General features: G+C 31.8%; 1 protein-coding gene across 8 annotated transcripts in view; it reads right to left on the bottom strand.

Annotated features, from left to right (window-relative positions):
* Positions 1-12,790, bottom strand: part of LOC117208264 — a 392,468-nt gene extending 379,678 nt beyond the window's left edge. For 5 of the 8 annotated variants that reach the window (XR_004487654.1, XM_033449295.1, XM_033449298.1 and 2 more), the window contains exons 1-2: positions 12,600-12,790; positions 10,002-10,284 (exon numbers count right to left, since the gene is read on the bottom strand). Coding sequence is in view for 7 of the 8 variants with exons in the window: in XM_033449295.1 (XP_033305186.1) it covers positions 10,002-10,042 (41 nt within the window). In the remaining variant the exon portion in view is untranslated. Of the gene's footprint in view, positions 1-10,001; positions 10,285-11,274; positions 11,542-12,354; positions 12,559-12,599 lie in introns of those variants that run through there. The other 3 variants (XM_033449299.1, XM_033449297.1, XM_033449296.1) reach the window with 3 other exon arrangements.
* Between the last annotated feature and the right edge of the window lie 11,056 nt (positions 12,791-23,846).

Raw genomic sequence — 23,846 nt, 5'->3', positions numbered from 1 at the left:
CCAATTACACTGAGAAATAAGAAATGGTCAGAGATAACAGTAACAACGACGACCGAAAAACAAATATAGGAACTTCGTAAAATGTAAGTAAAATTGGAGAATCTTTATTTTTTATTGGAAAATGTTCTGTATATCAATGAGAACGCTGTAGCACAGAATTTAAGTGCAATTTCCCTTTGTAAATAGTTATTAATAATGCTAAACGATACTGTCACAACATCGCTTCGTTTATGCATACGTTAATGCCACGTTAATGCATAAGTTTCCCTCCTGGGAAATTTATTTCTTGGCACTTACAGTGTTTTCTATCAACGTTCTTCAATAAAGATTTAGCTTTACGCAATAAGCTAAGACAGAAACGAAATGTAAAGGGCGGGCACATGCACAAAAAGATTGTAATAGGAATAAGGCTCGGCGCAATAAACAAACACAATATAATAAAAATACAATACAAATACAATGCAAGTACTTTCTGTAATGGATATTCTGGAAGAAACATATATATTTAACGCTTCAATGGATGTATAAAATTCTTAAAATAAAACTCTTTCGATCATTTTTCCAATAAGCCGTATTTTTCGTGCAAACGCTATGCGATTCTAGTTTCACATGAAAAAGCTATTCTCGTGACGTGGTCGAATGTTCGCAGCTCCAAGCCGAGTCGTCGGCACTCTGGTGAGTTTATTGCGCGCCTAGCACCTAGCTGCGTCGGAATTTCGGGTTCCGCCAGAGGAACACGAAATCGCTGCAACCGCTGCTTAGCTTTTGCTATTTTTACTCCTTTTAGTCGATGCACACGCGCAACCCAACCAGGGTCCCCGCGATTCAGGTTCGCAAAGCTTGCGTGTACTCGAAAAGCTCCGCGAAAGAAGAATGTAAAACCACGATTCACACTGACGCTCTTCAGATTTGTGAAATAAATTAAAAGAAGAAAAGGAAACGAGAAATATTTCTTGTGAGTTAAACTTTTGAACGAGGAAAATAAATCGTTCGTTAATTCTTAATGATGCAGATGTCTATGTTATTCTGTAATTTTATTTACAGTAAGTCAATGTAATATTTCAAAGTGCAAAGATACATAGAATACACATAATATGCAAAATTACATAGGATAACAAAAATGGAATACTAGTCATACTAATCGATAAGCGAAACAAATTCCCAACAAGGAAGATATATTCGTAAAAATATAAAATTACAATTAAAGATACAAAGTAGAAACGTAGTCCAGCGATAATGAAATAAACATTGCCTGTTTTTAAAAAGTTGTTTGTAGGATTAAAGCGTTTTACAACTTCGTTTGACAAAACACGTTCGAAAGCAAGTAAAAGCCAACTCCAAACACGAGTTCGATCACTAGCCCGAATATCAAGCACTGTATAAACACGTCTAGCCGCTGATCAAGCTTCGACTATGATTCTAAAGCGGGTAACCGGAGGAAGAACCGAGGATGGTACTCAGAAAAGTCGAGAATATCCAAACTTTTCAAGCGATGCGAACGTAAAACACGTCGGTATCGCATCTCGTTCCCCGGTTTACGACCGATTACTATCAATGATGATGTTTCAAAGAAAGTATCGACAAATGCGACAAACGTTTCTCATAATTTCACGGTCACCGAAAAGCTTTACGCATTTAAGTATTAGGACACTTACAGAAAACGAATTAAGCCGCAGAGATTACTATTACATTTTTAAGAATTATTATCTCGTTTGGAACCTGATGAGAAAAATCTCATCTTTGGGTATTACAAAATAAAATCTTTTTTTCTTTATTCCTTCAATCATGACATTTGTATCGTAATGTAATTTTTATATTTTACTTGTTTTTATCCGATTCAGATTTTCATTCGAAATTATTCCAACAAAGTTTTAGCATTTATCACGTTTCTCTTTTAAGCTCTTTGTGTCTCAGTTCTCTGGTTTTACACCTTTTACGAATCTTTAAATTACTTTATTTTTAGACAAAGACGTACGTCGTAGGTTAAAGCGTAGGTACGCAACCAGTTTCTTCGAAAAGAAGGATCGATCAAGTATAGGTAAGGTCGACTCTAAAGTTAGATCGACTCTCTGCATAATTTCTGTTCGACGCGAGTTCGCAGAATTGTGTTTGGTTGTTGCTAACCGAACAAATTCCGCTGGATAGGCAACAAAGTTCTACGACTACGACTTGAATATTTCGCATTTCTACCACATATAAAAGACACATTTAAAAGTATGTTATTTCAGAACGTTCTTTTGTTTCTTTTCAACTCACATCAGCTCACAGAAGTGTTCGAATACTCGTAGAATATCTACTACATACCAAATTTGTACCATATATATGTTTGCAGTAAATAGCTCGTAACGTTTATATAAATTTTCAGATTGGTTTCAAATTCGACCAACATAATCACGACAGTCGCGTCTCGTTACTGTGCTAATGAAATTTCAAAATATTCTATCTAACACGTACGATATAACGGTTACAAAAATTTATACATTATTATAGCATTTACATTCATCAACTAGATTTACTCGATTTTGATGATTTCTGAATTTACTTGACCAACTAGATCCAAGCATATTAAATTTCGTATGAGTTAGCAACGCACTCATATCGTTAGGAAAATTTGGCGCTATGAAAAAGAAATGTAGAATCTGACAAAAAAACGATTTATTAATTAATAAGGGTGTGTGGCAATACTTTTTGTAGCCACTGTATATATATGTCGGAGATAAGAGGACACCATTTGCACTAGCCAATGTCTTCTCTATTGCATAACGACGACGTGTAATCCAAACGAAGATTCGCTTTACGCCCCTAACCCTAATTCTAATGTTAACCCGACATATATAAAAGATTTCTATGGGGAGTATTCAAATATTTTCGTAAGCAATTGTATACTTTATACATACAAGTTGCGTAAGTCACGATTAAAAGTTCGACGCCAATAAATCGTCGCTTAAAAACCAATGTCTCGACTATTGGAACATACTAAAGAGGTGAGAAAAGAAGAAAAAGGAGTTATCGCGACGACTCAGAGTCTCGTGTGACCCAAATACCCAACGGTAAAGCGTTCTCTTTGATGAGAATCGTTATCGAGGCGATCTAGAGGTTTCGGTTTGCTTTCAAAAAATCTGAAGCCACGACGCTTTCCTCGAAAATACGAGGAACGCAACGAAATCGTCGAGTAACCGTGCGGAGGAAGAGCGCATCGTATTTCCACGAGTAAAAACTTTCGACAGGCCAGAAACTCGGTCGGAATTTAGCAGCTCTACTCCGTTCAGTACGATTTCTTGCTCGTTTCCACTTCTAATTGGCGCCGCAAAAGCAGCCCGAGAGGCTGGATTTACCGCTGGAATTTCATCTGTCCATCGTTATGTGCCGACACAATGAAATTCCAACCAAAATCACTGCTTTTCTAATGCATGAATTACTGCGATCCTTTTACATATCTATACATCTTTCAATCGATTAAAAGTACGCTCGTTCGTTTTTTATGTCTCTTCCAATTAAAATTCAAGATAATTTCTTCCCTATTATTGTACCAAAGATTGATTTAACTAATAATTAACGGCTTTCTCCTGGATATTTCTTTTCGAAATATCACGTCGTTTCATCCGATGCCCATGATCCATCCATTCTCGAGCTATCTTACTTTATTTGCAAGAAGCTGACGAAATTTGAGTGCAACGGAACCCGATTACGATCCTTTCTTATTTTTCGTAGCGTGGCAGCTTATTCTCTTTTTCATGCCGTGCGCGGTCTCTTTAGACTTCTCTGCTCCTCTCGTCTCCTTTCATCCCCCCTTTCTTTCGTTCCTTGCGCATGAAGGCCGGAATATCCGGAAACGAGAGAGGATTTCGCTTGATCGAATTGCACGCTTCTCTCGCGCGACAGATATAATTGTGAATGAGATTACAGCCTCCAGCAAATCCTATTCAACGGTTTCACGTAGCTCCCCGTTTCATGCACTTTTGCGAGATGGATACACCGGCGTCAAGAGAGCAGGGAAAAAAGCTAGCTGATTTTTATCGAGTAACGATGCGTTCGTCCATTATACTCTTTCCAAAAGGCCACCTCTACCGTCTAATTGCAGCTTATTTGACGTCGGGCATGATCCTGTCTCTTTTATTCCTAGCATTTCCTGTTTCTACACAGTTATGCACATAACAACGACATGACGCGTTCAGATGAATTTTATACAGATAAGAATTGTGTCCCTAATTTGGAATACTTCTATCGGATTGAAATAGGAATTATTGCTGTCTTTATTTATTACTTTCTTATCTTTATTTATTAGGCTGTCCCTTGACTTGCAAATAGTTTTTAAACGAAACAAGATAGACAGAGAGATATTTTTTATCAGAGAATAATTTCCTCTTTCAACCTTCTAATCAACCTTTTTACAAACTTTATTAAAGTGCAAATGTGAACAATAGCAATGACGATACGCGTCTTCCTGCAAAATATAAATCCACCACGCGTGTGTCTGTCGCGTTGATCAGCAAAAAATCACGCGAATATTTATCTTCTTCAACGAACAGTATTCTCTTCGTTTATATGTATATATCTAAATTTATATTACGACTATGTGATTATCGACATACATATGTAATGTGACATTATTCAAAGCTACTTGCGAAAACTTCAAGGGATCTCGATTAATTCCAACTTCCATTCAGTGGACCAAAGCCATTAAACTCTGTTACACACACGACACGAGAAAAAGCTCCATAAATTATAAAATATCGGGGAAAAGCAGGATGAATTAATTAAATATCCTGGTGCAGCGTTTCGAATGGAAACGCTCGAACGATCGACGCGGAAATTTATAAAAGGAAAGTCCAGATTGTCCATTTATGTTCACGCGAACAAGCAAAAGGAACGTATTTTGCATGAGATAATCCAAGCGCGCGAAATTGCATTGTTTTTAGAATAACCACAATCCTCTCCCGTACCACCCACTGTCCTTTTCGGTTCATTCCCTCTCTTCTCCCCTAAATTCCCTATAACTGTATCGCATGATACACTCGGCGCATTTCCTGTGGGTAAATTCCTTGACGAACTAGTTTTCAGCTACGTTTGCATTTCGACCGCATCGCGCGCATTTTTTCGCTCGGGAATTCCGCGCACCAGTTAACATTTTGACCGAATAGAAGCTTGATCAGAAGTACCGTTACGAAATTACTCGCCCGACAAATTTATATTGAATGAATCGAGCCGATAAGACTGACGAGAGATCGGTCGTTTTCGATAAGTTGCGGATTAGAAGAGATATAGGTATCCGATATGGATCTATTAAACGAGCAAGACGAGTTAACTCGTCATTTAGATTGCAAATCTTTCGGGTATAATAATTGATTTATTTTATCTTTATTTTTTTACCACTATCATTCCATTTCTGTAAAAAATAAATTATATCGAATTTATGTTTCTGACGACTGAAACCGATCTAATTGAAATCAATTTGTTTTCTCGAATTTTGAATATCGTGATTAGAGAAGTTTATAGAATATAGAAAATTCTAGATAACAGATGATTCGGCTAATGAGTTCATTTCGTCGAGGAAATGCGTGATGAGAATGAGCAAGGGTAAATCGAAATTTATAAGAACGATAGTTTCACGTAGCAGAACGGAATGACAATAACGTACAGGAGAAAGAAGGAAAATAATAATTAAGCTATAGATTCTTACGTATTTATGAGAAATTTGAAAGTACAAAGTTAAGTTTCATCCCTTTAATTGTTTTCACAAGAACATAAATTTCTTTAAATATTCACCGTTGAATAATAACTAAAAGAAAATACATATATAGCAGATAATGTAACGTGCGAGGACGAGATTGAAAAGATAAGGAGACCTCTGTTATCGAAACTAATAAAATAAAATAATGTAGTATTTGACGAATGTTTTACATCTCTCTTTTTTTGACGATACTTACGTAAGTTATTTTGATGCCTTGATTTTTGATAACTTGATAGTTGCAACATATTTATATCTATATCTATTCTTCACACAGAAATATTCCTCAACACATTTCGTGCAAAATAAACTGAATATACATTGGCATAAAAGGTGTGAAATGTATCAAATGTTCGATATACACGAAGCAATCTCTGATTACGCGTAAATGATGATTTTAAATAATAGATTTTGCTCGTACGAATCATCAGATTACGAATCATAGCCGACATTTAGAAGCGTGTAAGGTCGGTGCAACATTTTATCGCAGGTCGTACTTAAAACACTTGAGATCTATTTTAACAGAACGGAGTTTCGAGCAACACGTTCGAGAGCAAATAAATACGAGCACCTATGTATGTCGACGATTCGTTTCTAAGAGGAAACAAGTGGAAAAGCCGTTTGAATAATCCTCGAGAAGATACGTGAAGAATTCACCGTGCTCGTTACGCTAATAATTTTTAAGGCATGCGATAATTGTTAAGATACACAAAAAACAATCGATATTTTCGAAATATTTGAGAGGATGATGAAAAATACAAACGCAATCTACGAATTAGCCAGAAACAAAACCTAAATAATGTGGCATAGTTAAGCACAGTGTATTGAATTTTAATCCTGAGATGATTTCAATTTCGTTCGTCTATTACGAACTTCAAAAGTCTTTTGAAAGACTTTTAAGAAACACTATTCTCCTCAACTTAAAAGAATTTTGTAATAATAGAAAAACGAGTGGAAGATCGCTGCTCCAATGATCTTCTTCGATTCTACGTAACAAAGGTTAAAAGCTGTCATTATAAAAAAGTTGAATTATACGAAACACTTGAGATAACCTAATTACCTAAGTACAATATCCATACGGTAAAACTTAAAAAATACACATTTCATATTTAGCTTGTATTTTTAAACAACGCCCTGCTTTTACGCCCTGCTTTTCTTCCCACTTTTTTTTACAGTTCTTGCGTTATAATAAGCAAAAATAATTTTTTAAGAATCATCGTTTGATAACAATCATTTCGTTTCAAACCTAATCGACCACAAGTAGTCTAATGAAAATTAATGCAGAGAGACCAGAACGCAGCAGGTGTTATGATAATTCGTTTAAATTAGTCCAGGTAAACATCGGCATGCAAAATTATGCAGGGAGTTAAACCTTCGTCGTGTGAATCGCCGTACACTAGGGATCGCGGTATTATTTACGCCGTTGCAATTATGTTACATTGATCCCGCAACCCTGTTGCCTGTATTATTTTAATTTATTGTGCAAGTATGCACACCGATGTTTATCTGGATTACAGTTCAGTTCCGATAATAATAGATGTAGTTCGTCGTTTGTGCTCTGCTTGTTGAAAGATCTCGTGGAACTCGACGTGCCCACCAGGTATATTTTAATCGATGGAACAAACGAACACATAAAGCGAGTACAAACCGGCGTGGGAGATGAATTAAACCCATTATTAATTTTACAAAAGGTAATTTTTAAAATTGTGTAATCTCATGATTTAACAGAAATTTAACAGAGATAGATATTTATTTTACGATATGGGACATGATTTGTACTCAAATATGGAATATAAATTAAGTTTGAATATTCTAGGTATATACGTGGTTCACTTGTTTGATGGTGCATACATTATCACTACTTACACAGATATTGATAAATTAATTTTAGTCAGCCACTACAGGAATAAAGAAGGATCGACCTACAAAACTTTCAGATAGCCTGAAGGAAGATGCATCAAGAAGTTCGCGTGCCGCATCATAAATATATTGCTGAACTTCGAGCCAAACGTGAGAAGTTTAATTACTTGGCACGATAAATACCAACGAATCGATTATTTTACTACAAACTTTATATTGCTTTCTCCAATTAGTCTAACGTTTGCGTGTGCACAGAAATCCGCCCAATTATTATCTATATTGCCTTCGTTTTACAAACTTTCTCTCCAATTTCAAATTCAATGCCAATTAGCCTAAGCACGAAACATAAAAATTCCAAAATTTTTTCAATCCAGAAAAAACGCAGAGGGAAAGCTACATACACGGCTCCCGTTGTTTCGGTATCGAAACAGGCGAGAAAAATAAAAAAGAAAATTTTCTACATAACGGAAAAATATAACAGGAGAGGATAACGTCAGTTCGCCATTCCGATTCCATTCGAATGAATTTTTCACTCGAAATTAATACCAATCGTTTGTTGAAGTCGTTGCTCCGATAAGCGTCTGTTCTTTTCAAAGCTTTTCGCTCTTATAAAACCTATATACATGTGGCGCGTTCGTCCGACGAATATGATACGAAAAAAAAAACAGGTATATTTGCTTCTACGAACGAAACTGACGAGCACACCGAGTCACAAAGACAACCTCCTTAGGACGTTCCATGAACAGGATACACACAAGGAGATCCACAGTGTAAGAAAAATTCCACGATAAATAACGAAACGTTGGAATTTGTCTTTGATCTCGACTCCATGTCCCGATTATTTTTCTGCCTTTTCGGTAAACCGAATGGTTAGAGGGATTCTGGTTCTTACAACGCTGCCTCTCGTTACCGACCGCATTATTCTATTGTTCCATTGTTCTACTGTGGTTAGTTATAGGTAGCACAGTTATAAATAACGCACTAACAAATTTCTTCGTGCCGTAAATATTGGCACAAATTTACCCGTGTTTTATGGTACACGTATGTACGTGTACACATATACGTGTAATGTGGCTCACTAATATATTTGGACACTTACCTACCATAAATAATTCTCATCCTATATATTATGGTATATAAAACCTATTCTATGTATATTGTATAGAAAACATTTCATCGTAGTACTGTAATGAGAGACGATTGTCATGATTATGTTGGTAAAGTTTCAAGCCAATCTGAAAGTGTATATAGAAGTTACAAGATATTTATTGCAAACATACATATATTTCAGTAGGTGTCATAGCATATATTGTAATAAACATTGCAAATGTACCCACTCAATATCGAGATTTATTAAGAAATATGATGATTATTTATTATCAATATAACAGCTTATTACATATTAATGAAATTTCAATATGTTTTATGTAACACGCACAGTACATTCATAAAAGGTTTCTATAAATAGATACATATTCGAACAGTTTTATGAGCCACTGTACGTGGTTTTGTGTTCGAAAGTCGACTTTGGATATCTTTCGAGTGCGTGTGTACTGAAATAGCTATGTATACTCAAATAAACTATTAGATAGGTATATCGTAGTTGAATATATTCGCAATATTATTTACATCACTTTTGATATAGAGGTTATGTAGATCGATTGAAACGAAATATAAGAATCGATACTGATAACTAACAAAAAGAAAACGCCGATACCACGGATATATTTGTTAATCATTGATAAGAGTAACGTTAGGTATGACTAGTTTTCGGATGAAATTTGAAGCGCAATTATCGTACAACGACCTCACTTTCGTAATTAAAGTGTCACGTTACGTTGCTCTAACTTTACGCGGCAAGTTCAATGCACCGAACGATACCTCGCAATTATCGATTACCGAACGACGCCAATTTCTCGTATCGTTTCCAAACAAAGCAATTTATCGATATTTCTCCTAGCACATTTTTTATAAATTAGGAAATTAATCGTTAAATAAAATTGTTACTCGTTGAGACGTTTCTTTTTAGTTAATATCTCTTGTTTTGAAGTCAAGTACCACATTGTACATGTTATTTCAAAAGTGACATTTCGGACAAGTTCTTGAGAAAAAGCAACAAATTATTCAGCACTTACAAAAAGGATAAGTTACTAAACACATAACGTTGATAAAATGTATACATTCTATGGAACAATTGTCAAATATTATTTTTGTAATTTTTCATTCTTAGCCTTTGAAACCCCCCTTTCACCGTTTCAATGTATTTTTTTTTTTTTTTTGTAAAACAAGCTGTAGAACATTCAAGTGAATCTCTTCATTTTAATACAACTGAATTATTACAAGTCGTAACACTTTTAGGATACATGTACGATGTAGCAGTGAAAAAGAAAGAAAAATGTAAAAGAGCACTCACCTTTTTGATGGCTTCCAGCGCCGCTTCAAAACTCCCAGCATGAGTAAACCGATGTAAACGAGGCCCAAGTGCCAACGGGCTTCCGACTCCCAAGAGCGTATCAACCACCACAACCAAAACCAATCACTACACAACCACCGGTCAATCTCGTCGATCTTTCCGAAAGATCAATCTAGTCACCCGAGTCACACCATGATCGTTCACTATGTAATTTCTTATTTCGCACCGTTATCGGTTTATCGCGAACAGCTCGACACTTGATCAATTGATTCTCACGAATCCGCTGCAAAAAGAGTCAAACAAACTCCCTAATTGGTCTACTGATTCGCGCGGGAAGTTACGCGATTCGCGAGACGATCGAAACAAACTACCAATCGTAGCGCTGCTACCAAAAATCCTATCGACAATTAGTCGCTTAATTTGAATCAACTACAGTCATAGAATCTATCTCAACTATTTTTTGCCTGTATAAAACCAAATAACATGTTCTTTGGATAACGCGACTTATTAATGCTTCCTTATCGACGTTTGTGTAACTTTTTTCTCGAGTAACTGACGATAAGAAAACTTTCAAGCTCGACTAGCAAAGAACTTCTACAGTCCCTGTGATCCGTTCATGCATAATAAGGTCTTTGCACGTCAATATGGGTGAACGTCCTGCAATTGTATTTCAATGCAAGATACAAAAAAAAATATATTAATAGTGATGATGTGTTAATTTTGAAAAAGAAGTTAAAGAAAAATATTAAAAATGAATAGATTGTATCGATAACATTATTCATTGCCTTATCAATAAACCACTATCAACACGATATGCTTGAAATACTCGATTATAGTTACTCAACCGAAAAATTATAAATTCAAGATAAAATGACATTTCAGAAAAGAGATGTCTCACTGATATGATCTTTCAAAGAACAAGAAATTATTCTTTTTTGGTCAACAAGGCAACAATTTATACATTTATCATGTGTGATCTTTAGCAATTACACAATAAACGCGAGAAATATAGATATCGAAATCGATTAATTATTACTTTCTATTCTTTGGCGAGGAAAACATATTGACAATATGGCTGTCAAACAACGAGAATCTTCGTTACGGTAGACATCTCTACGAACGTCTTACGAGGGATGTCTGCTGTACAGAAGATACGTATGCCACTGATTAATTAGTCGCCAATGATGTCAGCGCTACCTAGGTATTTTTGATTAATCGTTCGTCGCAGTAATGAAGCCAATAATTAACTTCGAATTTCCAGAAAAATCTGTACCTGCTCTCGAAATCTTATTCAAGTTTTTTATTTTCATCACGTCTACCACCATTACCACGGTCGAAAAATCGAGACAGCTTCGAGTATAATCTACGTAATGTTGGAGGAACGACAAGAAAACTATGCACTATATATAATAACACTATCCCCACTATAAAGCCTCAAATTTAATTGTATCACACGTTTATTCACTGCAAAACACTAATTATAGAACTACGTACATATATCGTCGCATCGGTTCGTTAACAGAGTAAATTCTACAAATCGACCATAAATGGAATACCATTGAATATTCAACCATTTAACAATGAAAAATTTCGTTTTCTTCGTATTCTTCTAATTTAGTTAATAGTCTCTAGAATTTGAACTATTAAATCAACAGAAAAATCTTTTTAAAAAGTGTTAAATCGGCTCTATATCGAATTATGACATTCATGTTAAATATTAGATTGTCCGAAATGTTTCTTTCGTTTTATAACTAAATATAATAGACGCACAATGTTTTCTGTTTTATATTAGTTTATTGAATTATGCACGAACATAATAATTGAAATAGAACGAAATGGATCATACCTAAATCAATAAAATAATATAAAAGAGAAATTGTTGTTCATCTATTGTCACCTTATGAAAGGAAAAAAACATTTCGGACAACCTAATAGTATAGTATTATTAGCTTAATAACCGCTACAAAGAGCTCACTTTTAAAGTTAATTATCTCGATATTTCGAACTAACAACAACAATATAATAACGAGATAATATCGAACACGTTTTTATTTCGCGTACTTATAACGAAAACTGTCATAACCAAAAACGCATCAACGCAAGTAAGATGTGTTTTAAAGGAAAACTGTGTGCTACTAGTCTGAATGTCGCAGCTCGAACACGTACATAATCGATCGTTGCTTCGTGAACATATGTATCTCTACCAATCGATATTTCAGAGTAATTTAGAGAGCAATACGTATTTACGTTTGTGAAATGTCACTATTCGGAGAATGAATATCGAAGAAGCTTGGATAGGTAAACACAACGAATCGTTCGCGCGAAAACAATACTAGCAAAACAAACCGCTTACGTGTTTCTTACGTGCGTCCAATGAATCACCGTTTCTTTGGAAGCGTCGCAACAAGCAATCTACATACTATCGATTGCTGTACGTCACCACCATAGATCGACGTACACCATGGAATTTTACGCAGATTCACCTACACGAAACAACGATGTTTTCGACTAAAGATCACACTGAATCATAGAAACTGCAGAAACTCGTGAAAATGGTTAGCGACGCTACGAATTTATATGAACGTTATATATACGAACATTTTGGGAATTCGACCCGGTGACCGCGTTCTGGATTAAAGGAAGATGAGGAAACACTGTGGAGGTCGACGACGTATCGACGCGAGTCGCGGAGATGAGACAGCGTCGATCAGGCGGAAATCGCACGCAGAACACACAGACACGAACCGGCTGCGCGCCGAACTCGAACTAAACTAAAGACAGAGATGGCAGACACGCGGTGGTACTCCTTCCCGGCAGCTCGCCGGGCTCCTCGCTTCCCCTACTCCATTGGACTTTCCACAAGCTTCCCCACTCCAACGCGCACGACTCAAGGTACCGCCGCGGCGCCGATACGAAGCGCCACGGGTTACTATGCTGATAATCAATCGCATTAAATTAATCTATGATCGACGGTTTTCTTCGGCATTGAATTTTTGCCGTAAGCATTTGTGCAATTTTAAATATTATATTAAGTAATTATAAATAATTAAAAGTACAAAATACGAAGTGTCTTGATTGTAAAAGGTTATATTTTTAACCTTTTTCTATGTATAAATTAATGTGTAAGTAGATAATTTAAAATTTATAGATTAGAAAATATATTTGTTTAACTTTAATAGAAAGAACTATATTGAGAATTGGACGATTTGCAGAAATAAAGAAGCAGCACCAATATTTAAATTGTATATATTCGAGGAGAAAGGAAGGTATGACTTAAAGATAGATTAAAGGATAGAAAAATTTATTTCTATTAATATTAATGTTGATTAATATTGAAGTGGTATTTGCATCAAAAACACGGTTACATGTTCAACAGCAAAAAAAAAAAAGGAAAAAATAGCAAGATATAACGCAGCTGATAAAACAGGAAGATTTAAGTGAAATAATATTATGTAAAGTGATTATTTTGAAGTAGAGTGCTAGAGAGATAAAGAAGTATTATAATTTATAAACATGTAAGGTAGGAAGTAAAAGCTTGTCCTGGTGTAACTGTAAGAAAGGCCCACTATAAATCGCAATTGACACATAATAATATGCACGCGCAACAAATTTTTCATAGTTTGCAATGAAACTGTTTCAGTAAGTATTTTATTAGCAGTATAATATTTTAGATTATGTTATATTATATTACGTTATGTAGTATAACATTATATAGTATTACGTTATAACGATTTACGTTATATAGTAACACGTCATAACGTTTTAAGTTCTATAGTATTACATTATAGCGTTTTACGTTATATAGTACTGCGTTATGCATTATTACGATATAACGTACTACAGTATATAGTAATACGTTATAAAGTATTACGGTATTTGGTATTACGTTGTACATTATAGAATACGTTGTAGTATAACGTTATAACGTATTACGGTATATAGTATTACAATATATAGTATTACCGTCTAACTTATTACGGTATATAGTATTTCGCTACATACTCGTACGAGATATAGAATTACGATTTAACGAATTACGGTATATAGCAATACGTTATATAGCATTACCGTCTAACGTATTGCAGTATACACAATTACGTTATATAGTATTTCGTTATATACTATCACGTTCTTACGCATTACGATATATAGTATAACTTTATAGAGTATTACGATATTCAGGATTAAGTTACATAGTATTACGGCATATAGAATTACGATATATGGTACTACGTAATAGCGCATTACGATATATAGTATTACGTAGTCCGATACTACGTGAGAACAGATTGCGATATATAGTATTATGTTATGAAGAACTACGTTATAACCTATTACGGTATATTTCATTATGTCATGCTGTATTACGTTATAACGTATTGCGGTATATAGCATTACGTTATATAGTATTACGTTATATAGTATTCCGTAACATAGTGTTACAATACAACGTAATACGTTATTTCGTTATATAGCATAACGTTATATAGCATTACGTAATGTAGCATTACTTTATATAGTAAAACGTAGTATAGTATTACGTTATACGGTATAACGCTATAACGTATTATGTTATATGGTATAACGTAGTAACGCATTACGTTCTATAGACTAACGTTCTATGGTATAACGTTATAACGTATTACGTTATATGGTACAACGTTATAACGTATTATGTTATATGGCATAACGTTATAACGTATTACGTTATATAAAATATCTTTATATGGTACAAAGTTATAACGTATTACGATATATAAAATATCTTTATATGGCATAACGTTATAACGTATTACGTTATATAAAATATCGTTATATGATATAACGTTATAACGTATTACGTTATGTGGTATAACGTTATAGCGTATTACGTTATATAAAATAGCGTTATATGGTATAACGTTATAACGTATTACGTTATATCGAATAACGTTATATCGTATTACGTTATATGGAATAACGTTATAACGTATTATGTTATATACAATAACGACATAACGTACGACGTTATATGGTATAACGTTATAACGTACTACGTTATATAAAATATCGTTATATGTTATAACGTTATATCGTATTACTTTATATGGTATAACGTTATAACGTATTACGTTATATCGAATAACATTATATCGTATTACGTTATATGGAATAACGTTATAACGTATTATGTTATATACAATAACGACATAACGTACTACGTTATATGGCATAAGGTTATAACGTACTACGTTATATGGTATAAGGTTATGACGTATTACGTTATATCGAATAACGTTATAACGAATTACGTTATATGGTATAACGTCATAACGTATTACGCAATATAAAATATCGTTATATGGTATAACGTTATAACGTATTACGTTATATGGAAGAACGTTATAACGTACTACGCTATATAAAATATCGTTGTATGGTATAACGTTATAACGTATTACGTTATATGGTATGACGTTATAACGTATTACGTTATATAAAATATCGTTATATGGTATAACGTGATAACGCATTACGTTATGTGGAATAAAGTTATAACGTATTACGTTATATAAAATATCGTTATATGGTATAACGTTATAACGTATTACGTTATATGGTATAACGTTATAACGTACTACGTTATATGGTATAACGTTATAACGTATTACGTTATATGGTATAACGTTATAACGTATTACGTTATATAAAATATCGTTAAATGGTATAACGTGATAACGTAATTCGTTATGTGGTATAAAGTTATAACGTATTACGTTATATAACATAAAGTTATAACGTATATCGTTATATGGTATAACGTTATAACGTGTCACGTTATATAAAATATCGTTATATGATATAACGTGATAACGTTATAACGTATTATGTTATATAACATAACGTTATAACGTACTACGTTATATGGCATAACGTTATAGCGTATTACGTTATAAAAAATATCGTTATATGGTATAACGTTATATCGTATTACTTTATATGATATAACGTTATAACGTATTACGTTATATGGTATAACGTTATAACGTATTACGTTATATGGAATAACGTTATAACGTATTATGTTATATACAATAACGTCATAACGTACTACGTTATATGGTATAACGTTATAACGTATTACGTTATATGGAATAACGTTGTAACGTATTACGTTAAATGGTATAACGTTATAACGTGTCACGTTATATAAAATATCGTTATATGATATAACGTGATAACGTTATAACGTATTATGTTATATAACATAACGTTATAACGTACTACGTTATATGGCATAACGTTATAGCGTATTACGTTATAAAAAATATCGTTATATGGTATAACGTTATATCGTATTACTTTATATGATATAACGTTATAACGTATTACGTTATATGGTATAACGTTATAACGTATTACGTTATATGGAATAACGTTATAACGTATTATGTTATATACAATAACGTCATAACGTACTACGTTATATGGTATAACGTTATAACGTATTACGTTATATGGAATAACGTTGTAACGTATTACGTTAAATGGTATAACGTTATAACGTATTACGTTATAAAAAATATCGTTATATGGTATAACGTCATATCGTATTACTTTATATGATATAACGTTATAACGTATTACGTTATATGGTATAACGTTATATCGTATTACTTTATATGATATAACGTTATAACGTATTACGTTATATGGTATAACGTTATAACGTATTACGTTATATGGAATAACGTTATAACGTATTATGCTATATACAATATCGTCATAACGTACTACGTTATATGGTATAACGTTATAACGTATTACGTTATATCGAATAACCTTATAACGTATTACGTTATGTGGTATAACGTTATAACGTATTACGCTATATATAATATCGTTATATGGTATAACGTTATAACGAATTACGTTATATGGTATAACGTTATAACGTATTACGTTATATCGAATGACGTTATAACGTATTACGATATATGGAATAACGTTGTAACGTATTATGTTATATACAAGATCGTCATAACGTACTACGTTATATGGTATAACGTTATAACGTATTACGTTATATGGTATAAGGTTATAACGTATTACGTTATATCGAATAACGTTATAACGTATTACGTTATATGGTATAACGTTATAACGTATTACGTTATATGGAATAACGTTATAACGTATTATGTTATATACAATAACGTCATAACGTACTACGTTATATGGTATAACGTTATAACGTATTACGTTATATGGAATAACGTTATAACGTATAATGTGATATATAGAATAACGTCATAACGTACTACGTTATATGGTATAACGTTATAACGTATTACGTTATATGGAATAACGTTATAACGTATTATGTTATATACAATAACGTCATAACGTACTACGTTATATGGTATAACGTTGTAACGTATTACGTTATATGGAATAACGTTATAACGTATTATGTTATATACAATAACGTCATAACGTACTACGTTATATGGTATAACGTTATAACGTATTACGTTATATCGAATAACGTTATAACGTATTACGTTATATGGTATAACGCTATAACGTATTACGCTATATATAATATCGTTATATGGTATAACGTTATAACGTATTACGTTATATGGTATAACGTTATAACGTGTTACGTTATACGGTATGACGTTATAACGTATTACGTTATTTGGAATAACGTTATAACGTATTATGTTATATAAAATAACGTCGTAACGTAATACGTTACGTGGTATAACGTTATAACGTATTACGTTATATGAAATATTGTTGTATGGTATAACATGATAACGTTATAACGTATTACGTTATAAAACATAACGTTATAACGTATTACGATATATGGAATAACGTTGTAACGTATTATGTTATATACAATATCGTCATAACGTACTACGTTATATGGTATAACGTTATAACGTATTACGTTATATGGTATAAGGTTATAACGTATTACGTTATATGGTATAACGTTATAACGTATTACGTTATTTGGAATAACGTTATAACGTATTATGCTATATACAATAACGTCATAACGTACTACGTTATATGGTATAACGTTATAACGTATTACGTTATATCGAATAACGTTATAACGTATTACGTTATATGGTATAACGTTATAACGTATTACGCTATATATAATATCGTTATATGGTATAACGTTATAACGAATTACGTTATATGGTGTAACGTTATAATGTATTACGTTATATCGAATAACGTTATAACGTATTACGATATACGGAATAACGTTGTAACGTATTATGTTATATACAATATCGTCGTAACGTACTACGTTATATGGTATAACGTTGTAACGTATTACGTTATATGGAATAACGTTATAACGTATTATGTTATATACAATAACGCCATAACGTACTACGTTATATGGTATAACGTTATAACGTATTACGTTATATCGAATAACGTTATAACGTATTAGGTTATATGGTATAACGTTATAACGTATTACGCTATATATAATATCGTTATATGGTATAACGTTATAACGTATTACGTTATATGGTATAACGTTATGACGTATTACGTTATACGGTATAACGTTATAACGTATTACGTTATTTGGAATATCGTTATAACGTATTATGTTATATAAAATAACTTCGTAACGTAATACGTTACGTGGTATAACGTTATAACGTATTACGTTATATGAAATATCGTTATATGGTATAACATGATAACGTTATAACGTATTACGTTATATAAAATAACGTTATAACGTATTACGATATATGGAATAACGTTGTAACGTATTATGTTATATACAATATCGTCATAACGTACTACGTTATATGGTATAACGTTATAACGTATTACGTTATATGGTATAAGCTTATAGCGTATTACGTTATATGGTATAACGTTATAACGTATTACGCTATATATAATATCGTTATATGGTATAACGTTATAACGTATTACGTTATATGGTATAACGTTATAACGTATTACGTTATACGGTATAACGTTATAACGCATTTCGTTATTTGGAATATCGTTATAACGTATTATGTCATATAAAATAACGTCGTAACGTAATACGTTACGTGGTATAACATTATAACGTATTACGTTATATGAAATATCGTTATATGGTATAACATGATAACGTTATAACGTATTACGTTATATAACATAACGTTATAACGTATTACGATATATGGAATAACGTTGTAACGTATTATGTTATATACAATAACGTCATAACGTACTACGTTATATGGTATAACGTTATAACGTATTACGTTATATGGAATAACGTTATAACGTATTACGTTATATGGTATAACGTTATAACGTACTATGTTATATACAATAACGTCATAACGTACTACGTTATATGGTATAACGTTGTAACGTATTACGTTATATGGAATAACGTTATAACGTATTATGTTATATACAATAACGTCATAACGTACTACGTTATATGGTATAACGTTATAACGTATTACGTTATATCGAATAACGTTATAACGTATTACGTTATATGGTATAACGTTATAACGTATTACGCTATATATAATATCGTTATATGGTATAACGTATTACGTTATTTGGAATAACGTTATAACGTATTATGTTATATAAAATAACGTCGTAACGTAATACGTTACGTGGTATAACGTTATAACGTATTACGTTATATGAAATATCGTTATATGGTATAACATGATAACGTTATAACGTATTACGTTATATAACATAACGTTATAACGTATTACGATATATGGAATAACGTTGTAACGTATTATGTTATATACAATATCGTCATAACGTACTACGTTATATGGTATAACGTTATAACGTATTACGTTATATGGTATAAGGTTATAACGTATTACGTTATATGGTATAACGTTATAACGTATTACGTTATTTGGAATAACGTTATAACGTATTATGCTATATACAATATCGTCATAACGTACTACGTTATATGGTATAACGTTATAACGTATTACGTTATATGGTATAAGGTTATAACGTATTACGTTATATGGTATAACGTTATAAAGTATTACGCTATATATAATATCGCTATATGGTATAACGTTATAACGTATTACGTTACATGGTATAACGTTATAACGTATTACGTTATACGGTATAACGTTATAACGTATTACGTTATTTGGAATAACGTTATAACGTATTATGTCATATAAAATAACGTCGTAACGTAATACGTTACGTGGTATAACGTTATAACGTATTACGTTATATGAAATATCGTTATATGGTATAACATGATAACGTTATAACGTATTACGTTATATAACATAACGTTATAACGTATTACGATATATGGAATAACGTTGTAACGTATTATGTTATATACAATATCGTCATAACGTACTACGTTATATGGTATAACGTTATAACGTATTACGTTATATGGTATAACGTTATAACGTATTACGCTATATAGAATATCGTTATATGGTATAACGTTATAACGAATTACGTTATATGGTATAACGTTATAACGTATTACGTTATATCGAATAACGTTATAACGTATTACGATATATGGAATAACGTTGTAACGTATTATGTTATATACAATATCGTCATAACGTACTACGTTATATGGTATAACGTTATAACGTATTACGTTATATGGTATAAGGTTATAACGTATTACCTTATATCGAATAACGTTATAACTTATTACGTTACGTGGTATAACGTTATAACGTATTACGTTATATGAAATATCGTTATATGGTATAACATGATAACGTTATAACGTATTACGTTATATAAAATAACGTTATAACGTATTACGATATATGGAATAACGTTGTAACGTATTATGTTATATACAAGATCGTCATAACGTACTACGTTATATGGTATAACGTTATAACGTATTACGTTATATGGTATAAGGTTATAACGTATTACCTTATATCGAATAACGTTATAACTTATTACGTTATATGGTATAACGTTATAACTTATTACGTTATATGGAATAACGTTATAACGTATTATGTTATATACAATAACGTCATAACGTACTACGTTATATGGTATAACGTTATAACGTATTACGTTATAGTTAATAACGTTATAACGTATTATGTTATATACAATAACGTCATAACGTACTACGTTATATGGTATAACGTTGTAACGTATTACGTTATATGGAATAACGTTATAACGTATTATGTTATATACAATAACGTCATAACGTACTACGTTATATGGTATAACGTTGTAACGTATTACGTTATATGGAATATCGTTATATGGTATAACATGATAACGTTATAACGTATTACGTTATATAACATAACGTTATAACGGATTACGATATATGGAATAACGTTGTAACGTATTATATTATATACAATATCGTCATAACGTACTACGTTATATGGTATAACGTTATAACGTATTACGTTATATGGTATAAGGTTATAACGTATTACGTTATATAACATAACGTTATAACGTATTACGATATATGGAATAACGTTGTAACGTATTATGTTATATACAATATCGTCATAAAGTACTACGTTATATGGTATAACGTTATAACGTATTACGTTATATGGTATAAGGTTATAACGTATTACGTTATATGGTATAACGTTATAACGTATTACGTTATTTGGAATAACGTTATAACGTATTATGCTATATACAATATCGTCATAACGTACTACGTTATATGGTATAACGTTATAACGTATTACGTTATATGGTATAAGGTTATAACGTATTACGTTATATGGTATAACGTTATAACGTATTACGCTATATATAATATCGCTATATGGTATAACGTTATAACGTATTACGTTACATGGTATAACGTTATAACGTATTACGTTATACGGTATAACGTTATAACGTATTACGTTATTTGGAATAACGTTATAACGTATTATGTCATATAAAATAACGTCGTAACGTAATACGTTACGTGGTATAACGTTATAACGTATTACGTTATATGAAATATCGTTATATGGTATAACATGATAACGTTATAACGTATTACGTTATATAACATAACGTTATAACGTATTACGATATATGGAATAACGTTGTAACGTATTATGTTATATACAATATCGTCATAACGTACTACGTTATATGGTATAACGTTATAACGTATTACGTTATATGGTATAACGTTATAACGTATTACGCTATATAGAATATCGTTATATGGTATAACGTTATAACGAATTACGTTATATGGTATAACGTTATAACGTATTACGTTATATCGAATAACGTTATAACGTATTACGATATATGGAATAACGTTGTAACGTATTATGTTATATACAATATCGTCATAACGTACTACGTTATATGGTATAACGTTATAACGTATTACGCTATATATAATATCGTTATATGGTATAACGTTATAACGTATTACGTTATATGGTATAACGTTATAACGTATTACGTTATACGGTATAACGTTATAACGCATTTCGTTATTTGGAATATCGTTATAACGTATTATGTCATATAAAATAACGTCGTAACGTAATACGTTACGTGGTATAACATTATAACGTATTACGTTATATGAAATATCGTTATATGGTATAACATGATAACGTTATAACGTATCACGTTATATAACATAACGTTATAACGTATTACGATATATGGAATAACGTTGTAACGTATTATGATATATACAATAACGTCATAACGTACTACGTTATATGGTATAACGTTATAACGTATTACGTTATATGGAATAACGTTATGACGTATTATGTTATATACAATAACGTCATAACGTACTACGTTATATGGTATAACTTTATAACGTATTACGTTATATGGAATAACGTTATAACGTACTATGTTATATACAATAACGTCATAACGTACTACGTTATATGGTATAACGTTGTAACGTATTACGTTATATGGAATAACGTTATAACGTATTATGTTATATACAATAACGTCATAACGTACTACGTTATATGGTATAACGTTATAACGTATTACGTTATATCGAATAACGTTATAACGTATTACTTTATATGGTATAACGTTATAACGTATTACGCTATATATAATATCGTTATATGGTATAACGTATTACGTTATTTGGAATAACGTTATAACGTATTATGTTATATAAAATAACGTCGTAACGTAATACGTTACGTGGTATAACGTTATAACGTATTACGTTATAAGAAATATCGTTATATGGTATAACATGATAACGTTATACCGTATTACGTTATATAACATAACGTTATAACGTATTACGATATATGGAATAACGTTGTAACGTATTATGTTATATACAATATCGTCATAACGTACTACGTTATATGGTATAACGTTATAACGTATTACGTTATATGGCATAAGGTTATAACGTATTACGTTATATGGTATAACGTTATAACGTATTACGCTATATATAATATCGTTATATGGTATAACGTTATAACGTATTACGTTATATGGTATAACGTTATAACGTATTACGTTATACGGTATAACGTTATAACGTATTACGTTATTTGGAATAACGTTATAACGTATTATGTCATATAAAATAACGTCGTAACGTAATACGTTACGTGGTATAACGTTATAACGTATTACGTTATATGAAATATCGTTATATGGTATAACATGATAACGTTATAACGTATTACGTTATATAAAATAACGTTATAACGTATTACGATATATGGAATAACGTTGTAACGTGTTATGTTATATACAAGATCGTCATAACGTACTACGTTATATACAATAACGTTATAACGTATTACGTTA

This window comes from Bombus bifarius, unplaced genomic scaffold, assembly GCF_011952205.1.
Source record: "Bombus bifarius isolate JDL3187 unplaced genomic scaffold, Bbif_JDL3187 scf7180000008058, whole genome shotgun sequence".
NCBI classification, from domain to species: Eukaryota; Metazoa; Arthropoda; class Insecta; order Hymenoptera; family Apidae; genus Bombus; species Bombus bifarius.
This window is presented reverse-complemented; position numbering and strand designations above follow the sequence as displayed.